This window comes from Sus scrofa, chromosome 14 (assembly GCF_054392235.1).
Source record: "Sus scrofa isolate SSC_HxYL_T2T_F1_AM1 chromosome 14, Sscrofa_HxYL_maternal_Yorkshire_Landrace_v2.0, whole genome shotgun sequence".
Taxonomy (NCBI): Eukaryota; Metazoa; Chordata; class Mammalia; order Artiodactyla; family Suidae; genus Sus; species Sus scrofa.
Window position 1 is genome coordinate 50,591,102 of NC_139396.1, and position 20,849 is coordinate 50,611,950.

At 46.9% G+C, this 20,849-nt stretch overlaps 2 protein-coding genes across 13 annotated transcripts in view; both read right to left on the bottom strand.

The window, feature by feature from the left end:
• Nucleotides 1-75: 75 nt before the first annotated feature.
• DDX55 (DEAD-box helicase 55) lies at nucleotides 76-19,745 on the bottom strand. 11 transcript variants are annotated; one of them, XR_014827285.1, is made up of 14 exons: nucleotides 19,602-19,745; nucleotides 16,960-17,010; nucleotides 16,779-16,865; nucleotides 15,562-15,653; nucleotides 15,420-15,482; nucleotides 12,818-12,967; nucleotides 11,066-11,255; nucleotides 6,941-7,023; nucleotides 4,685-4,816; nucleotides 3,624-3,716; nucleotides 2,593-2,707; nucleotides 1,952-2,120; nucleotides 1,175-1,451; nucleotides 76-796 (listed from the first exon to the last, which is right to left on the bottom strand). XR_014827285.1 is itself a non-coding variant. In XM_001927712.7 (14 exons), exons 1-14 carry the CDS (start codon nucleotides 19,707-19,709, stop codon nucleotides 620-622), a joined length of 1,803 nt encoding a protein of 600 aa, XP_001927747.2. In that variant the 5' UTR covers nucleotides 19,710-19,745; the 3' UTR covers nucleotides 76-619. The 11 variants fall into 11 exon arrangements, 3 of the variants coding, with proteins under 3 accessions (XP_001927747.2, XP_084852347.1, XP_003359134.1); XR_014827289.1 differs by having other exon boundaries at nucleotides 1,952-2,179; XR_014827288.1 differs by having other exon boundaries at nucleotides 1,175-1,467; nucleotides 1,952-2,179.
• Nucleotides 19,602-20,849, bottom strand: part of TMED2 (transmembrane p24 trafficking protein 2) — a 36,986-nt gene continuing 35,738 nt past the window's right edge. The window contains exon 4 of one of the 2 annotated variants that reach the window (XM_084996301.1): nucleotides 19,602-19,842. In XM_084996301.1, the coding sequence (XP_084852427.1) occupies nucleotides 19,730-19,842 (113 nt within the window). In that variant the 3' untranslated portion in view covers nucleotides 19,602-19,729. The remainder of the gene's footprint in view (nucleotides 19,843-20,849) is intronic. The other variant, XM_084996299.1, reaches the window with a different exon arrangement.

The following is a 20,849-nucleotide window of genomic DNA, read 5'->3' on the forward strand; positions in this document are numbered from 1 at the left end:
AGCTAACCCCAGGCCCAAGTGTCTTGTCCGTCTTGGTAAAGGCTACACAGCTACATTCACACGCTTGAGACACAGTTAATGAGGAGGAAATACAGTTTATTCAGCAGAAGGCGTAAGAGTTTTCTTTCCCAGAATGACTTCCTGTTTTTCAGATACTCACCAACAAAACAATACTAGAGACTGTGCAGGGGCTCTGTGTAGGACATCCCAAGAGAACTGACATCCAGGGGGTGAGGACACCTAGGGAGGTCAGGTGTCTAAAAACACTGAGGAACTTTAAAAGACCTAAAGTCAAGTCTACTGCATGATCTTTATGTTAAAAAATAAGCATAAAATAGCCCCAAGTAAATGAGCTCTTGAAGTAACCCATCAAAATAAATACTGACATCTGTTATTTACACTCAAGTAATTTTACATTTTCTTCTGCCAGGCTGGTGTGTTTTTAATAAAATATCCATGAGCATGAAACCCCTCCTGTCTCCCCAGTCTGCAGCAGCAGCTTTGAGCTGGCCACTGGGGTTCTGATGCCGAGTAGGAGCAAACAAGGACTGGCTGCTGCAGCGCACGGGGCCAGCTCACAGGTCCCTTGCCCTCCTGCATTTCACTGGGGGGACGGGAATCAGACGTCATCTTCCGAATCTGAGATCCCTAAACCTGCTGTCTTGACTGATCTTTTGCCACCTGTCAACAGCCTCTTCTCGAATTCTTCTTCAGTAATTTTGCCTTTTTTAAACTTTTTCAAGAGCCTGGTGTCATTGAGAAGTTCCTCCATGTCCTCATCGTTGATATCAGAACCCTAAGTGCAAAAGAGAACAACAAAGCTACTGAATCTCTCAGCAAGTCTTATAAGTGAAACCGGCCATTTCTAACCAGGAACTACATGCCCTCAGATCAGCTTCCACACAGCACATCCCACCAAGAGAATACAGAAACCTGATTCCTATACAATTCCTATTCGTATTAGAAGTGAGATTTGTTCAGAATTCTGAGTATTTATTTACTTATTTAAGTTTTGGCTATACCCATGGCATATGGAAGTTCCTGGGCCAGGGATCCAATCCAAGCCACAGCTGCCACCTATACCACAGCTGCAGCAACACCAGATCCTTAACCCACTGTGCCACTGGCGGAACTCCTAAGTTGAGTGTTTAAATAATAAATCTACAAACTTTACCTCTTCTCTTTTCCTTTTTTCATTCATTTTTTTCTTCTTTTCCTTTTTTGCCTTCTGTTTTGACCAGGCTTTATTTTTTATGAATTTTCTTCTCCCTTCATTTTCAGTTTTCTCTTTTCTTTGTTGCTCCAATAGTTTCTGCCTTTGCTTTTCTCTGATTTTATCTTTAAATGGAATGGTGTCTGTATTGACATCCACAGGCACAAAGTCTGGAAACTGCTTTCCTCTCAGCTCTGGCATCTTGGGCATCCTCAGCAAGGCAAAACCTCGAGCAATACTAGCAAAATCAAGATCTGATTAAACCAAAACACCGGAGTTAGCACATCCAAAACAGGATTATAAGCATCAACCCATGGAATATTCCTTTTTTTTTTTTTTTTTTTTTCTGGCCATGCCCACGGCATGCAGAAGTTCCTGAGCCTGTGACTGAACCCATACCACAGCAGTGATGCTAGATCCTTAACCTACTGAACGAGCAGGGAACTCCAACCCATGGATTATTCTTAGCAATATTACTTTTTCCTAAAATGATCTAATGGACTCATTTTAATTAGAATTAAAAGTTATTTTTTTTTTTAATTGAAAAGAAATACTCAGCAGCCAGTGTATTCTGTCTGCTCAAACCCAGGGAAGACTTTCTTTTAAATGTTTAGAAAACACTAACCCTGGCACAGACTTGACAATTCTATAAGACAAAGTGGTTTCATCCTTGTAATACTTGTAAAACTGCCAGGTGTCTCAGATGGAAACACAATTATGTGAACAAGTCCAACCTACCCTTTAATCTGAAGATGAGGTTGCATTCATGCTTCGCATAAGCCTGGACGTATGACACAAAAGCTTTCATGCCCTTTTCAAACACGGCTCTGTCGGCCAGGGCCATGGATTTGAGCTTTGGAAGGAGATCTACTGTGTTTTTCTGGAGTTTCATCGCCTGCAGGGGGCACTGTACAGGGACCACATCGTCACTCTCTGGCTGGAATCACCTCATTCCCAAGGCTATCTCTACAGAGTCAGTGCCAATAAAACCAAGGGCAAAACAATTCATTTTAATCTTTAAGCAAAGGCCTTCAAACCCAAATTCAACCCAAATATTTTACCTGGTCCAGAAAGTATTTTAAAATTTTTAAAGCAAAGTTTAAAATCAGATTTTTCCTAATAATCCTGATTTCTGGTTGGAAAGTATGGCAACATGAGCTCTGTGTTCCCAAGTAGAGAAACTCAGCTGGTGCCAAGCAGAGGCTGTGACCCTGGAGCCCCTCCACAGCCATGAAGCCAGCCAGGTTCCCACAATGACAGTACCAGCCTGGCCCCTGTGAGTTTGGAACCCCTGATCTTAGTTCTGGGCGACTTGCTGGAAAAGAACTTTTCCAACCACCCTAGCACTGGACATTCTCTGAAAAAGGAAGAGAGCTTACTTTTTGGTTAATTGCAAGAAAATTGACATAGGACTCTTCCATGGGAAGGAGGAACACGAGCGCACTGCCACCGTGGCCGATGCGGGCTGTGCGGCCACAGCGATGCACGAAGGCACTGTGAACAACACAGAACAGAATACGGTCACCATGTAATGGGGGCTGGACAGAGCAAAGACCTGCAGCCAGGCAGCTGGTGCAGCTGACACCAGGAGTCACCAGACTCCGCAGCTTAATCGCAGCCCTGCTCCTTCCTAGTGATACAGAAGAACTGCCGATTAAAATACTGCAAACCAGAGAGGATTCTGTTGGACAGTTTTAACGTTAGGTCTAAAGCTTTTAAATTTATACATCTGATAATACAGGTAGGAAGACATGGTCCCAGCAGAAAACCTGGGAAACAATGGAAAGTATAAAAAAGAAAATAAAAGTGACCTGTGAACCACGCCTCCACCAGCAAGTATTTACAAGCATTTCCTTATGTTTGGAGGCATTTATTAGGAACATATGCTTGCTTTCGGTTTCCCTTAGACATTCTATCACATGCATTTCTTTTTTTTTTTTTTTTTTTTTTTTTTTGTCTTTTTGCCATTTCTTGGGCTGCTCCCACGGCATATGGAGGTTCCCGGGCTAGGGGTCGAATCGGAGCTGTAGCTGCCAGCCTACTCCAGAGCCACAGCAACACAGGATCCAAACCAGGTCTGCAACCTACACCACAGCTCACGGCAACACCTCATCGTTAACCCACTGAGCAAGGGCAGGGATCGAACCCACAACCTCATGGTTCCTAGTCAGACTCGCCAACCACTGCGCCGCGACGGGAACTCCATATCACATGCATTTCTGCAAGAACTTTAAAAAGTATTTGAAAATAGCTAATTTCTGCATACTACAGGATCACTATAGACACATCAATGATTACTCACCAGTTCACCTACTTTTTTGCTATTTCAAATAACGTTTATTTTCCTCAGGATTCCTATTTTGTTAGGCTAGATTCCTGGCAGAGCAGGTAACATTCTATCATGCTGTACCTTGCACTGCTGGGAGGGTCGTACTGCAAAACCCAGTTCACTTCTGGAATATCTATTCCTCGGGCCATCACGTCAGTACACACTAAAATCCCACTAGGAAATGAGAAAATATCATTGTGAGTGAGGAGGCCACCATTTTTATCACCATCAAGCAGTGTTTACTGATTTGATGATGATGGCAGTTAATACACAGGTTCCAGAATCCCACATAATCAAATACTTAGTAATTGCTTTTTTCCCCTGGCCACACCTGCGGCATATGGAAGTTCCCAGGTCAGGGGTCCAATCCAAGCTATTGCAGAGACAACACCAGATCCTTAACCCACTGTGCCACACCAGGAACTCCTAGTAGTAACACTTTGATTTTTCTTCCTCTAAGAATCTATAGGACTTTACATATTCCAGTGAAAATTAGAGATGGAGAGGAGATAGTGAAAGGGTTTTTTTAAAGTAGCATATTTCCATTTGAGGTGGGGTGGAATGTATTTGGTCTAATCCTTTGCAGGCTTAAAAAAAACAAAACAAAACAAAACAAAAAAAAAACAACGTGATTTTTCCCTCAGACTGAGGTGTAACAGTCAATTCTAAGTTCCCTAAAAGATTGCTTCTAACATAGCCAGAAGGCTCAATGATTAAGAAAAACAGCAAAATATTATTTCTATGTGCAAAGAGAATCAAGTTACAGTCATTGGAGGCAAGTGCCCTACAGGGAACCCACTGACACCCTGGAGCCTTTACTGGGTTGCTCTTATCCGTTCTGTCCACCTATTCAACAAATAGCTCTCCAAACCCCCACTGGCCAGGCCCTGCGTCAAGTTACTGGGGAGTCCAGGAGTGAACAGAAAACACAGGTTCCTGATCTTGTGGAGTTTAAAATCTAGCGGGGAAGTTGACAGTGTTCAGCTGTCAACTGGGCATTTATACAGAGAGAATGTGATCATGGCTAGAGGAGGAAGAGGGTTGCAGGCAGGGAAACAACACATGTGAGGGTTTTGAAGCAGAGTGACCTGCGGAAGAGCAGAGTGGCTGGAGGTCTGCCACCTCCCAGGAAGCTGACCGACCTCTGCAGCTGGCGAAACTCCATGAAGATCTTATTGCGCTTGTATTTCATCTTCCCGTGGATGCACATTATCTTCACACTCCTCACCAGGGCCTCCAGGGCTTTTCCGTAGTATTCCACACAGGCACAGGTGCTGGGAGAGGGACAGAGGGCTGTGTCACTGGCTGCCTGGGTCCCTCTACAGCTGGCGAGAGAGAGACCCCCACCCCCACCCCAGTCCTCTCGGGGGAATGCAGAGGAGAATTGCTGCACAGGTCCTCCACCACTAAGCTCTTGGCCAGTGAATGGCCAATCCTTTGACAATATCCCTTAAGCAAGAGTGAACACCCATACCATGTATTCCCACTAAGGCTATCCTAGCAAGGGGCTGTCCCTGGCCCCTAGGAAGCTAAGTAAAGTGAAGTAGTCCCTCATAGCAAGTACAGCAACATCTGAAGTACAGTTCCTTCAGGGAACTGCTTCTCTAGTGTGGTTCCCCAGGGCTCAGCAGGTAACCCAAGTTAGAGAAATCAGGTCCTCTCTCCCAAGATATTTGGACTTGAAGAGTAGAGGCCGGCAGGGGCTGGAGCAGGATCACCCCTCAAGAGATGGCCATGGAGCTTTCCAGGGACCCTGGATCCAATCTTCCCTAGAGCACAGACACCCAACTTCCTCTCTGAATCCATACATAGCAGTCTTCTAATAAAGTTCACCCCAATCCTCCCCCCCATTTTTTATCTGAGGGATTCCAGAGGGATGTCACGTGGTTTTGCAGATGAAGGAACTGGGCTTACAGAGGGGCAAGAGGAGCACATGGCAGAGCCAGAGGGAAGGTCTGACTCCATCCCCGATGTTCTTCCCACTCTGCCGGGCTCAGGTGCCAGTGTGGGCCAGCTCTTGTCTAAACACCTGTGCTAAGGGACTGCTACCAGGTTCCTTGCTATTTGCACCACCAGTACATAAGGAAGCAGTTTTACACACTGAGAGTCACAATCCACGGATCCTGAAAGCAATCTAGTGGTTCCTGAGATCAATTTAATGGGTCTGGACCAGCATTATTAAACAATCATTTTGAATACAACAGAATAGAAAGCATCAGAATGTGCCCGCCTAGCCAAGTACAGTTTTGTGAAATCTTTCAGTTGGGTGTGTGTGTGTGTACCAGGTTATATTTCTAACTATGGGCCTGTACAGCTACATGCATACTATTGGTGAAATGATGACGGAAAAGAAACATACAAGTCTTTTGGCACTGCCCAAAAAAAAATGATACCATGGGTATATGTGTAGGAGGAAAAAACAGCCCAAAGAGTACACACCTCCTACCTTGTACTCGGACAACAGGACGGAACCCCAGTGTGGCAGACTCTAGGCTGCCTTATAAAACGCCATCCCACCCCCTTCCTCCTTCACCTCCCTCTGCTACAGAGGCTGGGACAACGACCCACTCATTTTCCCCACCACTCCAAGTCAGGCACTGCTGAGTGACCCACCTTTGGCCCATGCAATGAAAGTGGAAGTCAGTGGGGATGGGGGGCAGTTCTAAGAAAGCCTTCTGCTTTTCTGATTAAAAGGGTCTGAGGGAGTTCCCATCGTGGCGCAGTGGTTAATGAATCCGACTAGGAACCATGAGGTTGCGGGTTCGATCCCTGCCCTTGCTCAGTGGGTTAAGGATCCAGCGTTGCTGTGAGCTGTGGTGCAGGTCGCAGACGCGGCTCAGATCTGGCGTTGCTGTGGCTCTGGTGTAGGCTGGCGGCTACAGCTGTGATTAGACCCCTAGCCTGGGAACCTCCCATATGCCGCAGGAGCGGCCCAAGAAATGGCAAAAAGACAAAAAAATAAAAAATAAAAAAAATAAATAAATAAAAGGGTCTGAGATGGCAAATGCTGCCCTAGCCCCTCCCCCTCCCTGTCCTCTTTTATCTGCTTTCAGTGCAGATGTGACAAAGGGGTCACAGTGGCAACTTGAAACTAGGGGGTGACCTACAGGAAGGAAAGGCCAAGACAGTTGCAGACACACTACTGGCCTTGACGTTGCTGAGACAGAAACCAGTGTCAGGAACTGCCTTCCTCTGGACTTCCTCTTACAGGAGAAAAATAAACCCCTCCTGCTTGAGCTGCGGAAACGGCGTTTTCAGTTATTTGCAGCCAAATGCTATGGTTCTCCTAAGAGAGAAACAATCTAAAGGGAACTTCAAACCTGAGGGTGGCTACACACGTGTGCACATCCTGGGTGTGGCTGAACCCCAGACTTGCCTACACAGTCCAGAAGGATTACCTGAAGAAGACCAGGTGTTTCTCCTGCTTGTGATTTCGAAGAAAATGGACCAGCTGATTAAACTTCTCGTCTGCCTTACACACCTGCAAAATAAAAAGGAAAACCAACAAAACAAAAACAAATTTATGCTGCCGTGAGCTGTAGAGACAGCTCTGATCTGGTGTTGCTGTGGCTGTGGCATAGGCCGGCAGCTGTAGCTCTGATTAGACCCCTGGCCTGGGAACCTCCATATGCTGCTGGTGGGGCCCTAAACAAACAAACAAAACAAATTTGCTGACAATAATAACCCCATAGCTATTTTCAGTTTTGGCCTTTAACTTTAAGGAATCTAATTTCCTCCACGAAAAGGATAGACTTTTGTCAGAATGTTACTCAGTCCACTGAGCTCGGAATAAACTTCAGATCTGGCGTTGCTGTGAAGTCACAAAATCCCGGAACTGAGGACGGGAGCAGGGAACACTCAACATAGTGCTTCCCAAATCCCAAATGCAGACAGCACCATGCCAGCCATGCCACCATGCCCAGGGTAAGTTTAAATGTAGGTTCCTGGGGAGTTCCTGTTGTGGTGCAGCGGAAACGAGCCCGACTCGTATCCACGAGGATTCAGGTTCGATCCCTGGCCTCACTCAGTGGGTCGGGGACCCGGCATGGCTGTGAGCTGTGGTGTAGGCTGGCAGCTGTGGCTCCGATCCAACGCCTGGCCTGGGAACTTCCATGTGCCGCAAGTGCAGCCCTAAAAAAAAAAAAAAAAAAATGCAGGTTCTTGGACACAGCACACAGACTGATTCGGTGGTTCTAGAATTGCACCCAAGAGTCCACATTACTTAAAGAGTGTCCAGGAAATTCTGAGGCACAGCCACGTTCAGAAACCACTGCTCTAAGGTGGACACAGGTCTCCAGAGTGGAACACACACAGACTTATTTCACAGACCCCCCTGCCAGAGACAGACTCCAGTCTCCCTCAATAAATGCAGTCAAGTGCTCCACTCAGGCCCCTAAACTGGAGACATTTAAGTCCACCTAAATGCATTCCCCATTTTTAGCAAGACCAAATCCTCAGTTTGGAATTTCTTTCTCTCAGACATCTCTAAATGCAATCGCTTAAATGAATGCAAAAGAGTAGAATGCAGCAGCAGCCACTGGGTTCCAAAGCTACTTTATCAGCACTTAACTATGTACAAAGCACTGACCTAAAAACCTTCAACTGTGTAATAAACCAATTCTTTTTTTTTTTTTTTTAATTTTTGTTGTTGTTGTTGCTATTTCTTGGGCCGCTCCCGCGGCATATGGAGGTTCCCAGGCTAGGGGTCAAATCGGAGCTGTAGCCACCAGCCTATGCCAGAGCCACAGCAACGAGGGATCCGAGCCACGTCTGCAACCTACATCACAGCTCATGGCAATGCCGGATCCTTAACCCACTGAGCAAGGGCAGGGACCGAACCCGCAACCTCATGGTTCCTAGTCGGATTCGTTAACCACTGCACCACGACGGGAACTCCAGTAAACCAATTCTTATAGCAATCCTATGAAGTGAGGGTTAGAACCTACTAGAGCCCCCATTTTACAGGTGATACACTGGTAAGTTCACCTATTTCAGTCAGGAAGGGACGCCTTCAGCCTAGATGTGTACCTGGGTGGCCCTCCAGCCTCTCTGTTCTTAACCACTGTCCATCGCCTCCTCCTTCCTCTGGGAAGAGCTGGCCTTCTGACCTTACCAGCCCAGCCTCAGGGAGAAATGTCAACACCAAGTATAACACCCCCATCTGATTTCAAAAACATTCTCCAGGAAGCGGCACCAGAGGCGGCTTTCTGATGTGCAAACTCTTCTTCCTTCAATCCCCCCATGAACTGACACAAAGGACAGCAGCCTTGTTGCCCTTAGGAGAGTTCACAGCGCTAGGGACACTGGTTTGTTAATGGCCCACTTCTCTACGAACATGTCACTGTTTCTGTGAACAGGAGCCTTGCTCAGCCACAAGAAAAGCCCAGTCCCCTGGCTGACTATTCAGAGGTGTCTTGGTGAGCAGGTGACACTGGCCTCTAGGTTCTCCCAGTTCCCAAGTGGCACTGCCATCCTGGCTGACCATCCTGTCCTGCTGCCTCTTGGCCCAACCCCATGATGGAAGAGAACAGAGGGGGTGACCTCATGACTCACAACCACATTTCCAAAAGCCTTCCCAATGCCTTGTGAGGCAACTACAGGTATTGGCAGCGAGTATTTACCACTGCAAATTCAGCAAGTCTCAGCTGCAAATCAAAAAGACCAAACATTTAGGTTACAGAGCAGAAGAATGTCACTCAACAAAGTCCCTTCAGATTTTGTGTCTCACTGGCATGTCTGGCTGTGCCCTTCTCTTAACTCAGGCTCATCCAAACAGGCTGGGAGCACAGTGTTTCCTGAGCCCACACCCAGCACACCCTGTGCACATGTCATTTGATCACTTGGGGGTGGGAGGTCCATACACACCACCCTTGGAGACTGTGCTTAAAATACAGTGGTGCAGGGAGTTTCCTTTGTGGCACAATAGAAACAAACCCAACTAGTATCCATGAGGATTCAGATTCAACTGCTGGCCTCACTCAGTAAGTCAGGGATCTGGCATTGCCGTGAGCTGTGGTGTGGGTCGCAGATGTGCCTCAGAGCCCAAGCTGCTGTGGCTGCTGGGGTAGGCAGGCAGCTACAGCTCTGTTTTGACCCTTAGCTTGGGAATTTCCATATGCTGCAGGTGCAGCCCTAAAAAGCAAAAAAGCAAAAAAACAAAAACAATGGTGCCCATGTTAACTTACTCACTTCCTTGCTGAATGACAAGTATCATCACACATACCATGTGCCCCAGCTCTGTCCCAAATGTATTTTAAAATGTGCCACATGGGAGTTCCCGTCGTGGCGCAGTGGTTAAGGAATCCGATAGGAACCATGAGGTTGCAGGTTCGATCCCTGGCCTTGCTCAGTGGGTTAACGATCCGGCGTTGCCGTGAGCTGTGGTGTAGGTTGCAGACGCGGCTCGGATCCCGCGTTGCTGTGGCTCTGGCGTAGGACAGTGGCTGCAGCTCCGATTCAACCCCTAGCCTGGGAACCTCCATATGCCACGGAAGCGGCCCAAGAAATGGCAAAAAGACAAAAAAATAAAATAAAATAAAATAAAATAAGATAAGATAAAATAAAATAAAATGTGCCACATGGTATCACTTTATAGCTTTAGTGTCCTAGAAAATTGAAAGCTAATCCCTAGCACACTCGTCATGATTATTTTTCGCTTGTTTATTAATTGCTAAGAGTTAACATATCTTAGTGGGAATACTATATACCATACTGATTAAACTTATAGTGACATTTAAGAAAAATTAAGAAATCATTTTTCGAGTAAGTAGAAACAGAAAACCTTCCTATGTTTTTAAAACAATTATTGTAGTTGACTATTTAAAAGGGAAGATGGGCAGCTACAGCTCCAATTTGATCCCTAGACCTGGGAACTTCCATATGTCACAGGTGTCACCATAAAAAGAAAAAAAATAAAAATAAAAATAAGTAAATAAAAGGAAAGACAGAACTAAGTTTAGTGAAAGCAATTCAAGTCAAAAAAATTAGTCTTTTTTCCAGTAAATTGCTTTGGCTTATAATACCTGTTTTTCCTTCCAGCTTTACTGAGGTACAATTGGCAAATAAAAACTGTACACATTTAAGCATATTTATGTATTAAAAATATATATGTGTATATATTCAAGGTGTACATTGTGATGACTTGATATACATATACCCTGAAATGATTATCATGATCAAGTTAATATATCCATCAATTCACATAGTTCTCTTCTTTATCTTTTGGTGAGAACATTTAAGAACTACTCTGTTAGTGAATTTCAATTTGAAGTAAACGGTACTTTCTTTTTTTTTTTTTTTGGCTGCACCCATAGCATGTGGAAGTTCCTGGACCAGGGATCAAAGCCGTGCCACAGCAATGACCCGAGCCACTGCTGTGCCAACGTTACATCCTTAGCCCACTGAGCCACAGGAGAATTGTTGAAGTATACAGTATTGTTAACTACAGTGACCACGCTGCACCCTAGACCCCAGTCATCACCACTGCTGCACCACAGGAATCAGTGAGAACAGCCAGAGCTCACCATGTAGTAGTTCTCTAGGCGGGAAGGGGTCTTCTGTGTGCTGCTGGCTGCTGCCCCCTTCTCCTTCACCGAGATGCGCACAGGGTTCCGGAGGCCTGCTCGCACCAGGTTCTCCACTTCCTGCGTCTGAGTGGCCGAGAAAAGGCCTGTTCTCCTCTGCTTCGGCAAAAACTCCAAGATGGTGTTTATGCTTTAAAAAGAAAAAAAAAAGAGAGAGAGCGAGCTCAACTTAACCCCTCACTTGTCAGCATAATCAATATAAGCTTGGTGCTTTATGATATTAAACAGGTGGGGTTTTTATTGGTTTTTGTTTTAATGGCCACACGGAGGCATATGGAAATCCTCAGGCCAGGGACTGAATCCAAGAGGCAGCTACAGCAACACTGGATGCCTTAACCCACTGTGTTGGGCAATGCATCAAACCCGCACCTACCCAGTGACCTGAGCCGCTGAACCCACGGCACATGGAGGCTCCCAGGCTAGGGGTCCAATTGGAGCTGTAGCCACTGGCCTACGCCACAGCCCCAGCAACACAGGATCCGAGCCAAGTCTATGACCTATGACAGCAATGCCAGGGATTGAACCCACATTCCCATGGTTGCCAGTCGGGTTCATCAAGCTCTGAGCCGCAACAAGAACTCCTGCAGATGGATTCTTAACCCACTGTGCCACAGTGGGAGCTCTCTAAACAGGTATTTTTAAAGACTGGAAACAATCACAATAGTTACAATAGCTACTACTGGGAGGTGAGATTACGGACAATCTTTATTTCTTCCTCATACTCTCATTTTTCCAAAGTTTCTTCAATGTAAGCATATAGTTATACTTTAATAATGGGGGCAGTTAAAAGAGTAAAATTAGAACAAAACTTTTTGAGACTAAAAGCTATTGAACTGGGGGAGTTCCCGTTGTGGTGCAGTGGTTAACGAATCTGACTAGGAACCGGTCACGGGTTCGATCCCTGGCCTTGCTCAGTGGGTTAAGGATCCGGTGTTGCCGTGAGCTGTGGTGTAGGTTGCAGACGCGGCTCGGATCCCGCGTTGCTGTGGCTCTGGCGTAGGCCGGGGGCCGCAGCTCCGATTTGACCCCTAGCCTGGGAACTTCCATATGCCGCGGGAGCAGCCCAAAGAAATAGCAAAAAAGACAAAAAAAAAAAAAAAAAAAAAAAAAAAAAAGCCATTGAACTGTATACTTTAAATGGGTGAATTATGTAGTATATGAATTATACACCAATAAAGCTATTTATTTTTTAAAAATACACAGTAACTTTTCAAGAAGCCATGAAGGAAAATGCATCTTAAGAACCTCAAAGACAGAAGAACTGGAATTTAAATTATGTGGCAGGAGTTCCCGTCATGGCGAAGTGGTTAACAAATCCGACTAGGAACCATGAGGTTGCGGGTTCGGTCCCTGCCCTTGCTCAATGGGTTAATGATCCGGCGTTGCCGTGAGCTGTGGTGTAGGTTGCAGACGCGGCTCGGATCCTGCGTTGCTGTGGCTCTGGCGTAGGCCGGCGGCTGCAGCTCCAATTAGACCCCTAGCCTGGGAACCTCCATATGCCGCGGGAACGGCCCAAAGAAATAGCAAAAAGACAAAAAAAAAAACTATGTGGCAGAATTTGAAGCCTCAGACAACCTAATGACTTGAAATTCAAAGGTGGCTCACAGAGAGTCATGGAGTGATAAAGAGTCCCATTTTGGGCTCCTTTTCATACTGTGTCACCCAAAGCCCACGAAGTCCAAAATCTAGTACCTCGCCTCAAACCCCATGTCCAGAAGTCTGTCCGCTTCGTCCAACACCAGCACATCCAGGGACTTTACACAGCTGGCCAGGTCCAGGCCCTCGGCCTTCCTTCGGAACATGTCCTCCAGGCGGCCTGGGGTTGCCACGATGATGTTCCCACTAGAAAAACAAAGTTAGCATTTACCACACTCTCTGGACCTCAGGGATCTGTGTGATCCCAAACTCCAAGTTCTCTATACCCCCGAAAGCCACCTAAATCCCAGTAGAGAGAAGGGTGACCACTGGGGGTTGGGGTGGGGGTAGGGGGGTGGAAGAGAAGGCTGTGCAGGAGGGGTCGGGCCTGGGTTCCAGGGTGAGACTGAGGGCAGGGGTCAGCAAACTGGCCCTTTGGCCTGATCTGGCCTCCGCTGTTTTGTGACACTTTATTGGCACATAACAACGCATCCTCCTCTATTCACTGCTGCCTCTAGCAGCTTCCACACTGTAACAGCAGAGGGAGCCATTATGACACAGACTGCATAATCAACAAAGCTAAGAGAGTTACCATCTGGTCCTTTACAGAAAGGGTCTGCTGACCCCTGACCTACAAGTTACTCAACCACTTCAGGGCCCAGGTCCCTCATCTATAAAATGAGAATGTCAACAGGAATAGAGGTAATTTTATGTAAGACCACAAACAGCAGGCTCAAGGCCAAATGTGGCCTCCACAAACTGGGTGACCTGCAAGAAGGCTTTCGTTCGTTTTAATGTCAACTACATGATAACAGGTTTTTTTCTTTTTAAAGAAAAAAAAAAAAAAGATAACACACAAAAATCTTGAATTCCATATTCTCTTTAAAAAATTCAAATCCTGGAAATACTGAGCCCAGAGTCCTGCAGGCAACTATCAGCTGGAGATGAATATTCAGGCAAAAACTAGCCAGTTCTTCCCAATACCCAGCCAGTCCCCTTCACACATTGGTATTATCCTCTGACCCCTGTAGGGACTTGTGACCCCTGATGGAAAGTATCTCATGTTGTAGTTGGAACACAGTGAGCAATCAAGACAAGTACTTTTCAGAGTTCCCGTTGTGCCGCAGTGGTTAACGAATCTGGCTAGGAACCATGAGGTTGCAGGTTCCATCCCTGGCCTTGCTCAGTGGGTTAAGGATCCGGCGCTGCCATGAGCTGTGGTGTAGGTCGCAGACGCAGCTTGGATCCCTCGTTGCTGTGGCTCTGGCATAGGCTGGTGGCTACAGCTCCAATTGGACCCCTAGCCTGGGAACCTCCATATGCTGCAGGAGCGGCCCTAGAAAAGGCAAAAAGACAAAAAAAAAAAAAAAAAAAAAAAGTACTTTTCTTTCTTTTCTTTTTTTTTTTTTTGTCCATGCCTGTAGCATGCAGAAATTCCAGGGATTGAACCTGTACCACAATAGTGACCTGAGCCGAAGCACTGACAACACTGGATCATTAACCCCCCCTGAGCCATGAGGGAACTCTAAAAGTACTGTTTTTAATTAAGATCCACTAACAAATTAGGCACAAATCTAGTGCTGCTCATTACAAACCTTATTCATGGTGGGATAATAGGCCATCGTGTATTCAAACATTCATTCTAACATTTATTAAGTACATGCTTTGTGCTTAGCACCATGGCAGGCCCTGAAAGCAAAATGCTGTGAGACAGACACCACCCCAACTCTCCCGATTCTCCTGGAGATGTGACAGAGCCTATGCAGGACCTGGGAGAAAGCCAGCTCACTGCAGCAGCAGAGCAGAGTAGGGAGAGGGCAGCCCGAGAGAATGGTGGCCTCACAGGCCCTGCAGTAACATTAGGATCTATCCTAAGGGCCGGCGGGAGCCACTAAAGTTTTCAATGCATGACACAATGTGCCTGGCATCCTGGTTGCTACGTGGAGAGTGGATTATGGGGGGTCAATTGTGGCGACACAGAGAAGAGAGAGCGAAGTACTGCAGGAGCCCAGGGAAGACACAGCAAGAGGCCAGTAGGAGAGGGGGCAATGGGAAGAGCTGATAGAGGTAAGCTTTGGAGAGAAAATATGCAGGACCTGGTGGCGGTTAACTGTAAGGGGGGAAATGGATGGGATGGTGAAAAGTCAAAGCTGACCCTCAGACTTCGGGAGAAGCAAGTGGAGGAGAGAGGAACAGGAAACTCCAGAGGAGGTGCAAGTCTGGGGATGAAAATGCCAAGCCTGTTTTAGACGTGTTCGCCACAGCTGTGAGATGCCAGGCAGACAAGTGGATTATTGGTGGGCTTGGGGGTCGGGGTGAGGTCAGGGGCCACCGAGGAAGGGGCAAGACCATTTATAGAGCCCGGAGGGAGACGAGCAAGGGCCCGAAGCCTGGGTACGGTTGGCTTGAGGAGATGAGGGGGGCACACCGCCACCTTCCTTCTGCCCTGCAGGGGTGAGACTGATGCAACTGTTCATGAGGGCTGCAGAGGAAGGAGCCCTTGAGCAAAATGGGCGGTTGGCCAGGAGGAAACACTTTTTTTTTGTGGGGAGGGTGCTGCTGCAGGGGGAATTTCCAGTTAGGCCAAGATTATGCATCCATTCCTCTTGAGTTCAATGCCAAGGACAGGCAAAGAAATGAGCGAAAGAAGCAAACTTACCCGTGTTCCTTAAACCTGGCGACATCTTCTCCAGGATTCCTGCCTCCAATCCAGAGAATCTGGCTAAAACGAGAAAAGGGACTCTAAGCAGGGCAGGCCAAATCACAGCCCACGGTTGGCAGAGACCCTGCGTCCAATTTACCTGAACTGTGGGAAGGGCTTCGTGAAATGCGACAGGACCTCATCTATCTGAACAGCCAGCTCTCGTGTGGGTGTGATGATTATGGCGCCAACCTGCCCACGTGGGGGGAAGGGACGTGATTAGCAGTGCTGGGGGCTCCCAGAGGTGAACTCACACGACTATACTCTCCAGCTCATGGAGGAAAGTTCCCAGAGAAACAGTATTCCTGGGCTTTTCAGCAGCGCCCATTCACAATGCCTACAGCTGGCCCTCAAATGATGCGGGGGTCAGGGGCATGGTGGAAGAATCCACATATAATTTACAGTTGGCCCTCCGTATAACCAGTCTGGTTCCCCCATATCCCCAACAGGCTCATGCAGACCTGGAGTTATTACTGAAAAAAATCCACAGCTAAGTGGACCGACACAGTTCAAATCCATGGCGTTCAGGGTCAACTGTAGTCTGAATTTCTGTCAGTTCTCATTATTCACAGTGGTTCTACAAAGTGGGCACAAATGCTAAGTTAGCAAATACTCCTGGGGAAATGGGGTTAGGTTCCGGAGAGCCTCTGGGCACACTTCGGACGACCCATCAACACATAGGCTTGTTTAATGTGTATTTCTGTTTCAAGACACCTTACTTTGGCAACTATACTTCAACTGAATAAAGACACCTTATCTAATATATATTATGGATTCATTAACACTAAACTCACAGCCCACAGCACTAAACAGTGTATGTACATATTACATGGATTTTCTCCATAAGACACATCAGAGCCTCTCTAAGCCCAAGAACACTTGACAGTACTTAAGCCCTATGTTTGGAGGTCATTTTAAACAGTGAAATCACACACACACACATACCCACACACACACAATCACAGCAGCAGGCAGACCGAGAAAAGGACACCTGCTTACAGCCCAAGAGCTGGAATAAGAAGGCAGGGTTGCCCTGTGCAGACTCAGCTGAGAACGTGCCATCAGGCAACTCTAATCTACCCCTGGCCCATGCAAGTCCGCGCGTGAGCACAAAAGCACACTGAGTATTGCTGTGAAGAACTACAAATAAATTTTTAAGGAGCAGGAAATTAATCAGCACAGAATCTGCAAGTAATGAGAACGGACTGTACTGTAAAAAAAAAAAAAAAAAAATGCTTTCAATCTTCTAACTAGAGTCTTACTCAGCTGTGAACTCTGCGATGACTATGTGAAAATAAACCATTTGGCCAACCTCACCTGACTCTTTTTTAACTTCTCCTCCCTTCTCAGGAGAATCTCCAGGATGGGGATGACGAAAGCAAGTGTTTTGCCACTGCCTGTGACCTGCAAAGGGGAGAAAGTTTTGGTGTGCTTTTCCTCACAGCTCATTTCTGAGGGAAAAACAGGAAGACAGGCTGCATTTACACAAAGTACTCACCGCTTCAGCGGCAACATCTTTGTTTTTCATGAACAGAGGGATGGTTGCGGACTGAAAGAGATGGCAAAGCACTGGTTAGGGATGCCATGACACCAAAGATGAGGCCGAGGAACACAGCACTGGCCTTGGTCACCCTGGACTCCACCACCAAGTGGACTTTATCTGAATAGTCACCACCAGGGACCCCAGTGGGAGTCAGCTCACAGGTAACACAGTGGTGTCTACAGAGATGGCATGGAGGGGAAGTGAGCCAGCCAAACTAGAATCTGGGAGTCCTGAGTTCTAGCCCTGCCTTGACTACTCTTCCCCTCTGGACCACGAAGGGGTTTGGAGACACTGAGTTTTAAAGCCCATCCCAGCTTGAGTATCACAAAACAGGTTCGATCCCCAGCTTTGCTCAATGGATCGGGGATCTGGTGTTGCTGTGAGCTGTGGTATAGGTCGCAGATGCGCCTCAGATCCCAAGTTGCTGTTGCTGTGGCCTAGGCCAGCAGATGTAGCTCCAATTTGACCCCTAGCTTGGAAACTTCCATATGCCACAGGTATGGCCCTAAAAAAAAAAAGGCAAAAACAAGAAGAAATAAATAGGTGAAATGAATATTAATAATACATTCACAGAGTTCCTGTTGTGGCTCAGTGGAAATAAGCTCAACTAATATCCATGAGGATGTGGGTTCAATTCCTGGCCTCACTCAGTGGGTTAAGGATCTAGCATTGCCATAAGCCACAGCTGGGATCTGATCCCTGGTCCAGGAACTCCATATGCCACTGGGCAACCAAAAAAAAAAAAAAAAAAAAAATGATAATAATAACACATTCACTATCCTAACAATGAATGAAATTTTTACACTTTTGGGGGTGGGGGCACGCCCACAGCACACATAAGTTCCCAGGCCAGGGATCAAACATGTGCCACAGCTGTGACAATGACGGATCCTTAACCACTTAGCCACCAGAGAACTTCATTTTTCACTCTTTTTTCATAGTAAGTCCTTGAAATCCACCGTACATTTTACACTTAGAGTACATTTCAACTTGAACCATGTTTCAAGTGTTCAACTGCCACATGGAAGTGTCAACCATACTGGATGGCTCCCATCGCAGACATTGGGTCTTGTCTGCTCTATGATCCCAAGGCATGGCACAGAGCACTGCTTGCTTCCTCCACATCTTTCCTGAAGATCTCATGGATATGTCAACTTAACCACCTCAAAATAGAATCTTCTTGATTTTTTCCTTTGAAGCCTGTTACCCCTCCCAGCCTTCCTCATCTCGTTAAATGATACCACCATCCATCTAGGTGCTAAGGACCAAAACCTCTAAATTCCTTTTTTTTTTTTTTTTTTTTTTTTTTGCCGCACCCACAGCATGTAGAAGTTCCTGGGGCCAGAGAATAAACCACTGCCACAGTAGTGACAACAATGGATCCTTAAGTTGCTGAGCCATCAGGGAACTCCTAGAATCCTCTTTCATAACTACCACATCTGGCCCCTTAGTAACCCTAAAGCTATCTCTACTCCAAGTGGCCATCACTTCTACCTTGACAACAGCCTCCTAACTGACCTCCTTGCTTCTTCTCTTACCCCTCTAACGTCCATTCTCTACACAGCACTCACAGCCCTCTTCTTCCTGCACTGCTTCCCATGTAAGATGGCTTTCCATTACATTGAGAATAAAATACAAGCTCCTACAAGTAAGACCCTACACAAACCAACACCCAGTTTGTTCATCTCTTACACAACACTACTCATGATGCTCCAACCACAAAGGCCTTCTTCCTGTTCCTCCAGCTCATTTCCAGGCCCAGGACATTTGCACTGGCATTTCTATTCTGCTGGAATATCCTGCCCCGAGCCACCCTACAGCCAGTTCCTTCTCAATCACTCAGGTATCAGTTTAATGACACCTCCTCAGAGAGGCCTTCCCCACCTTTTCTCCTATCCTGGAACTTCTTGTCACTGTCTTCTCCATAAAACTTATCACCAGGTAAAATTACCTTATTCCTTTACTCCTTTCTCCTGCATTAGAAAATAAAGCCCATGAATGGAACCAAGACTGCAAAATCTCTGAAGCCTAGAAAAGAGTACCAGTTACACAGTTTTCTTCAATAAATTTATTGAATAAACGAATAACTTGAACCAGGACACTTAGGTCCACATAATAACAGATAACATTTATTGACAGCTCATAATGTGCCCACCCCTGCCTTATGTAATCCCCACAATAACTCTCTGAGTAGTTATTCTTGTCATTTCACAGAGAAAAGAAGTGAAGCACTGAGAGGTTAAGTGTGCACGAGGTAGCACAGCTAGAGCGGGCAGGACCAGGATATGATCCAGGCACTTATGTCCCAGCACCTAAGGGCTGGTGGGGAGGCGGTATTGTGAAGATCCCGGCACAGGTGCGCCTCCGCCTGCCGCTTCTGCCTGGAGATCATTAGCTAGTTTGGCACCACCCGAGTCAGAGGAGTAAGAAGACGCAGCAAAAGTCCCGGCCGGAGAGGTGAAAACTCCAGGATGCGAATCCTAATTGTACACTTACTGGCCGCGTCCGATTAATTGCGTGCCACGCCCACGCTGAGCCCCCACCCACCCCCGCCCCGCGCGCCGAGGGCCCTCCTCCCCACCGCCCGCGCTGAGTACCTGCACCGGCGTCATGTACGGAAAACCCAGCTCCTGCAGCACATCCAACACCCGCGGGTGCAGCGGCACGGGTAGCGACTCCCAGGAACCCTCCGTCACGTGCTCCATGGCTCTCTCCGCCACCGCATCTACCACTCGGACTTCTCCCGGGCGCACTTCCGCTTCCGGCTGCCAACTGGGCCGACCGGGAACCGTGCTGCAGTCGCATAGTTCCGGGAGGGCAGGAAAGGCGCTCTGGCCGCTAGAGAGGAGAAAGAGGGCCTCCCGCTAATGAAAGTGGACAGAGGAGGGCCGGGCCGTAGTTGTGTTATCTGTTTAGCGCAGCCACTTGGGCTCGGGGCGTCTTTCCTACCGAACAGGCATTTGGGAAGAGGGATTTTGCCTCGGCTTGCACACTTTCCCCGCTTGTCGGAGGCAGGTGGCAGCATGACATAACTGTCCAAAGGACAGGACCGAGTCCAATGAGGCTGCAGAGAGTAGTCGGAAATGTACCCCATTCCCGGAGCCCCGGGTTAACAGATACGCAAAAGAGGCTGTGGATGGGGGATCCACTGCCTAGTGTGTAACAAATGATTTACTTCCAAGAAGTTAGGTCAAAGACCTAAACACGAACTTTGTATCTTACTCCTGTGTTCAGCACTGGATTGATTGACTCCTCCACGTACAGTCAGTCAGCAAGCTTTTACTGACCAGTTATTATGTGCTGGGCCAGTATCTTCGGATTGGCTTGTTCCCTGACAACCATCAGGACTTTTCAAATACCATTTCAGTGAAGTCTTCCTTCCTAATCACTAAAACTACTTACCCTACTTTATTTTTTTCCCATAGCACTTAACCATTAATATGCCATATAATTTACCTATTAGGTCAATCTCCCCCACTAAAAGGTGAATCCCACGATGGGGATTTTTCTCCGTTTTCTGTATCTCAGTGGCTACAACTGGTAGCACACAGCAGTCAGTTGGGGATGAATAAATGAGAATAGTACTCAGGCACCTCAAACTAGACAAAGTGAAAGAGAAAAGCCTGAGGCAACATTTTCATTTAATGTGATCATCACATCCTCAAAATGCCTTTGACAACTGTTTGACAAAATAGGAATTCCGGACAGGTCTGAAAGCAAAGACAGAGGGAAAGAGTATAGCTGAATTTGCATTTGGGAGGTCTATTTACTAATTTTTTATCTAGGGACCTAGGACACTTCCCAAGCTTTCTTTTCCCCATCTTTTTGTCTTTTTAGGACCAAAC

Bases quoted from the DNA above. Each gene is read 5' to 3' on its own strand.
- DDX55 (XM_001927712.7), bottom strand. From the start codon at position 19,709: ATGGAGCACGTGACGGAGGGTTCCTGGGAGTCGCTACCCGTGCCGCTG. The intron at 4,817-6,940 runs GTAATCCTTCTG...TCCCTCTCCCAG, and splicing joins AAACACCTGGTCTTCTTCAG to CACCTGTGCCTGTGTGGAAT. The intron at 2,121-2,592 runs GTAAGCTCTCTT...GTCCCTGTACAG, and splicing joins TTCTTGCAATTAACCAAAAA to TGCCCCCTGCAGGCGATGAA.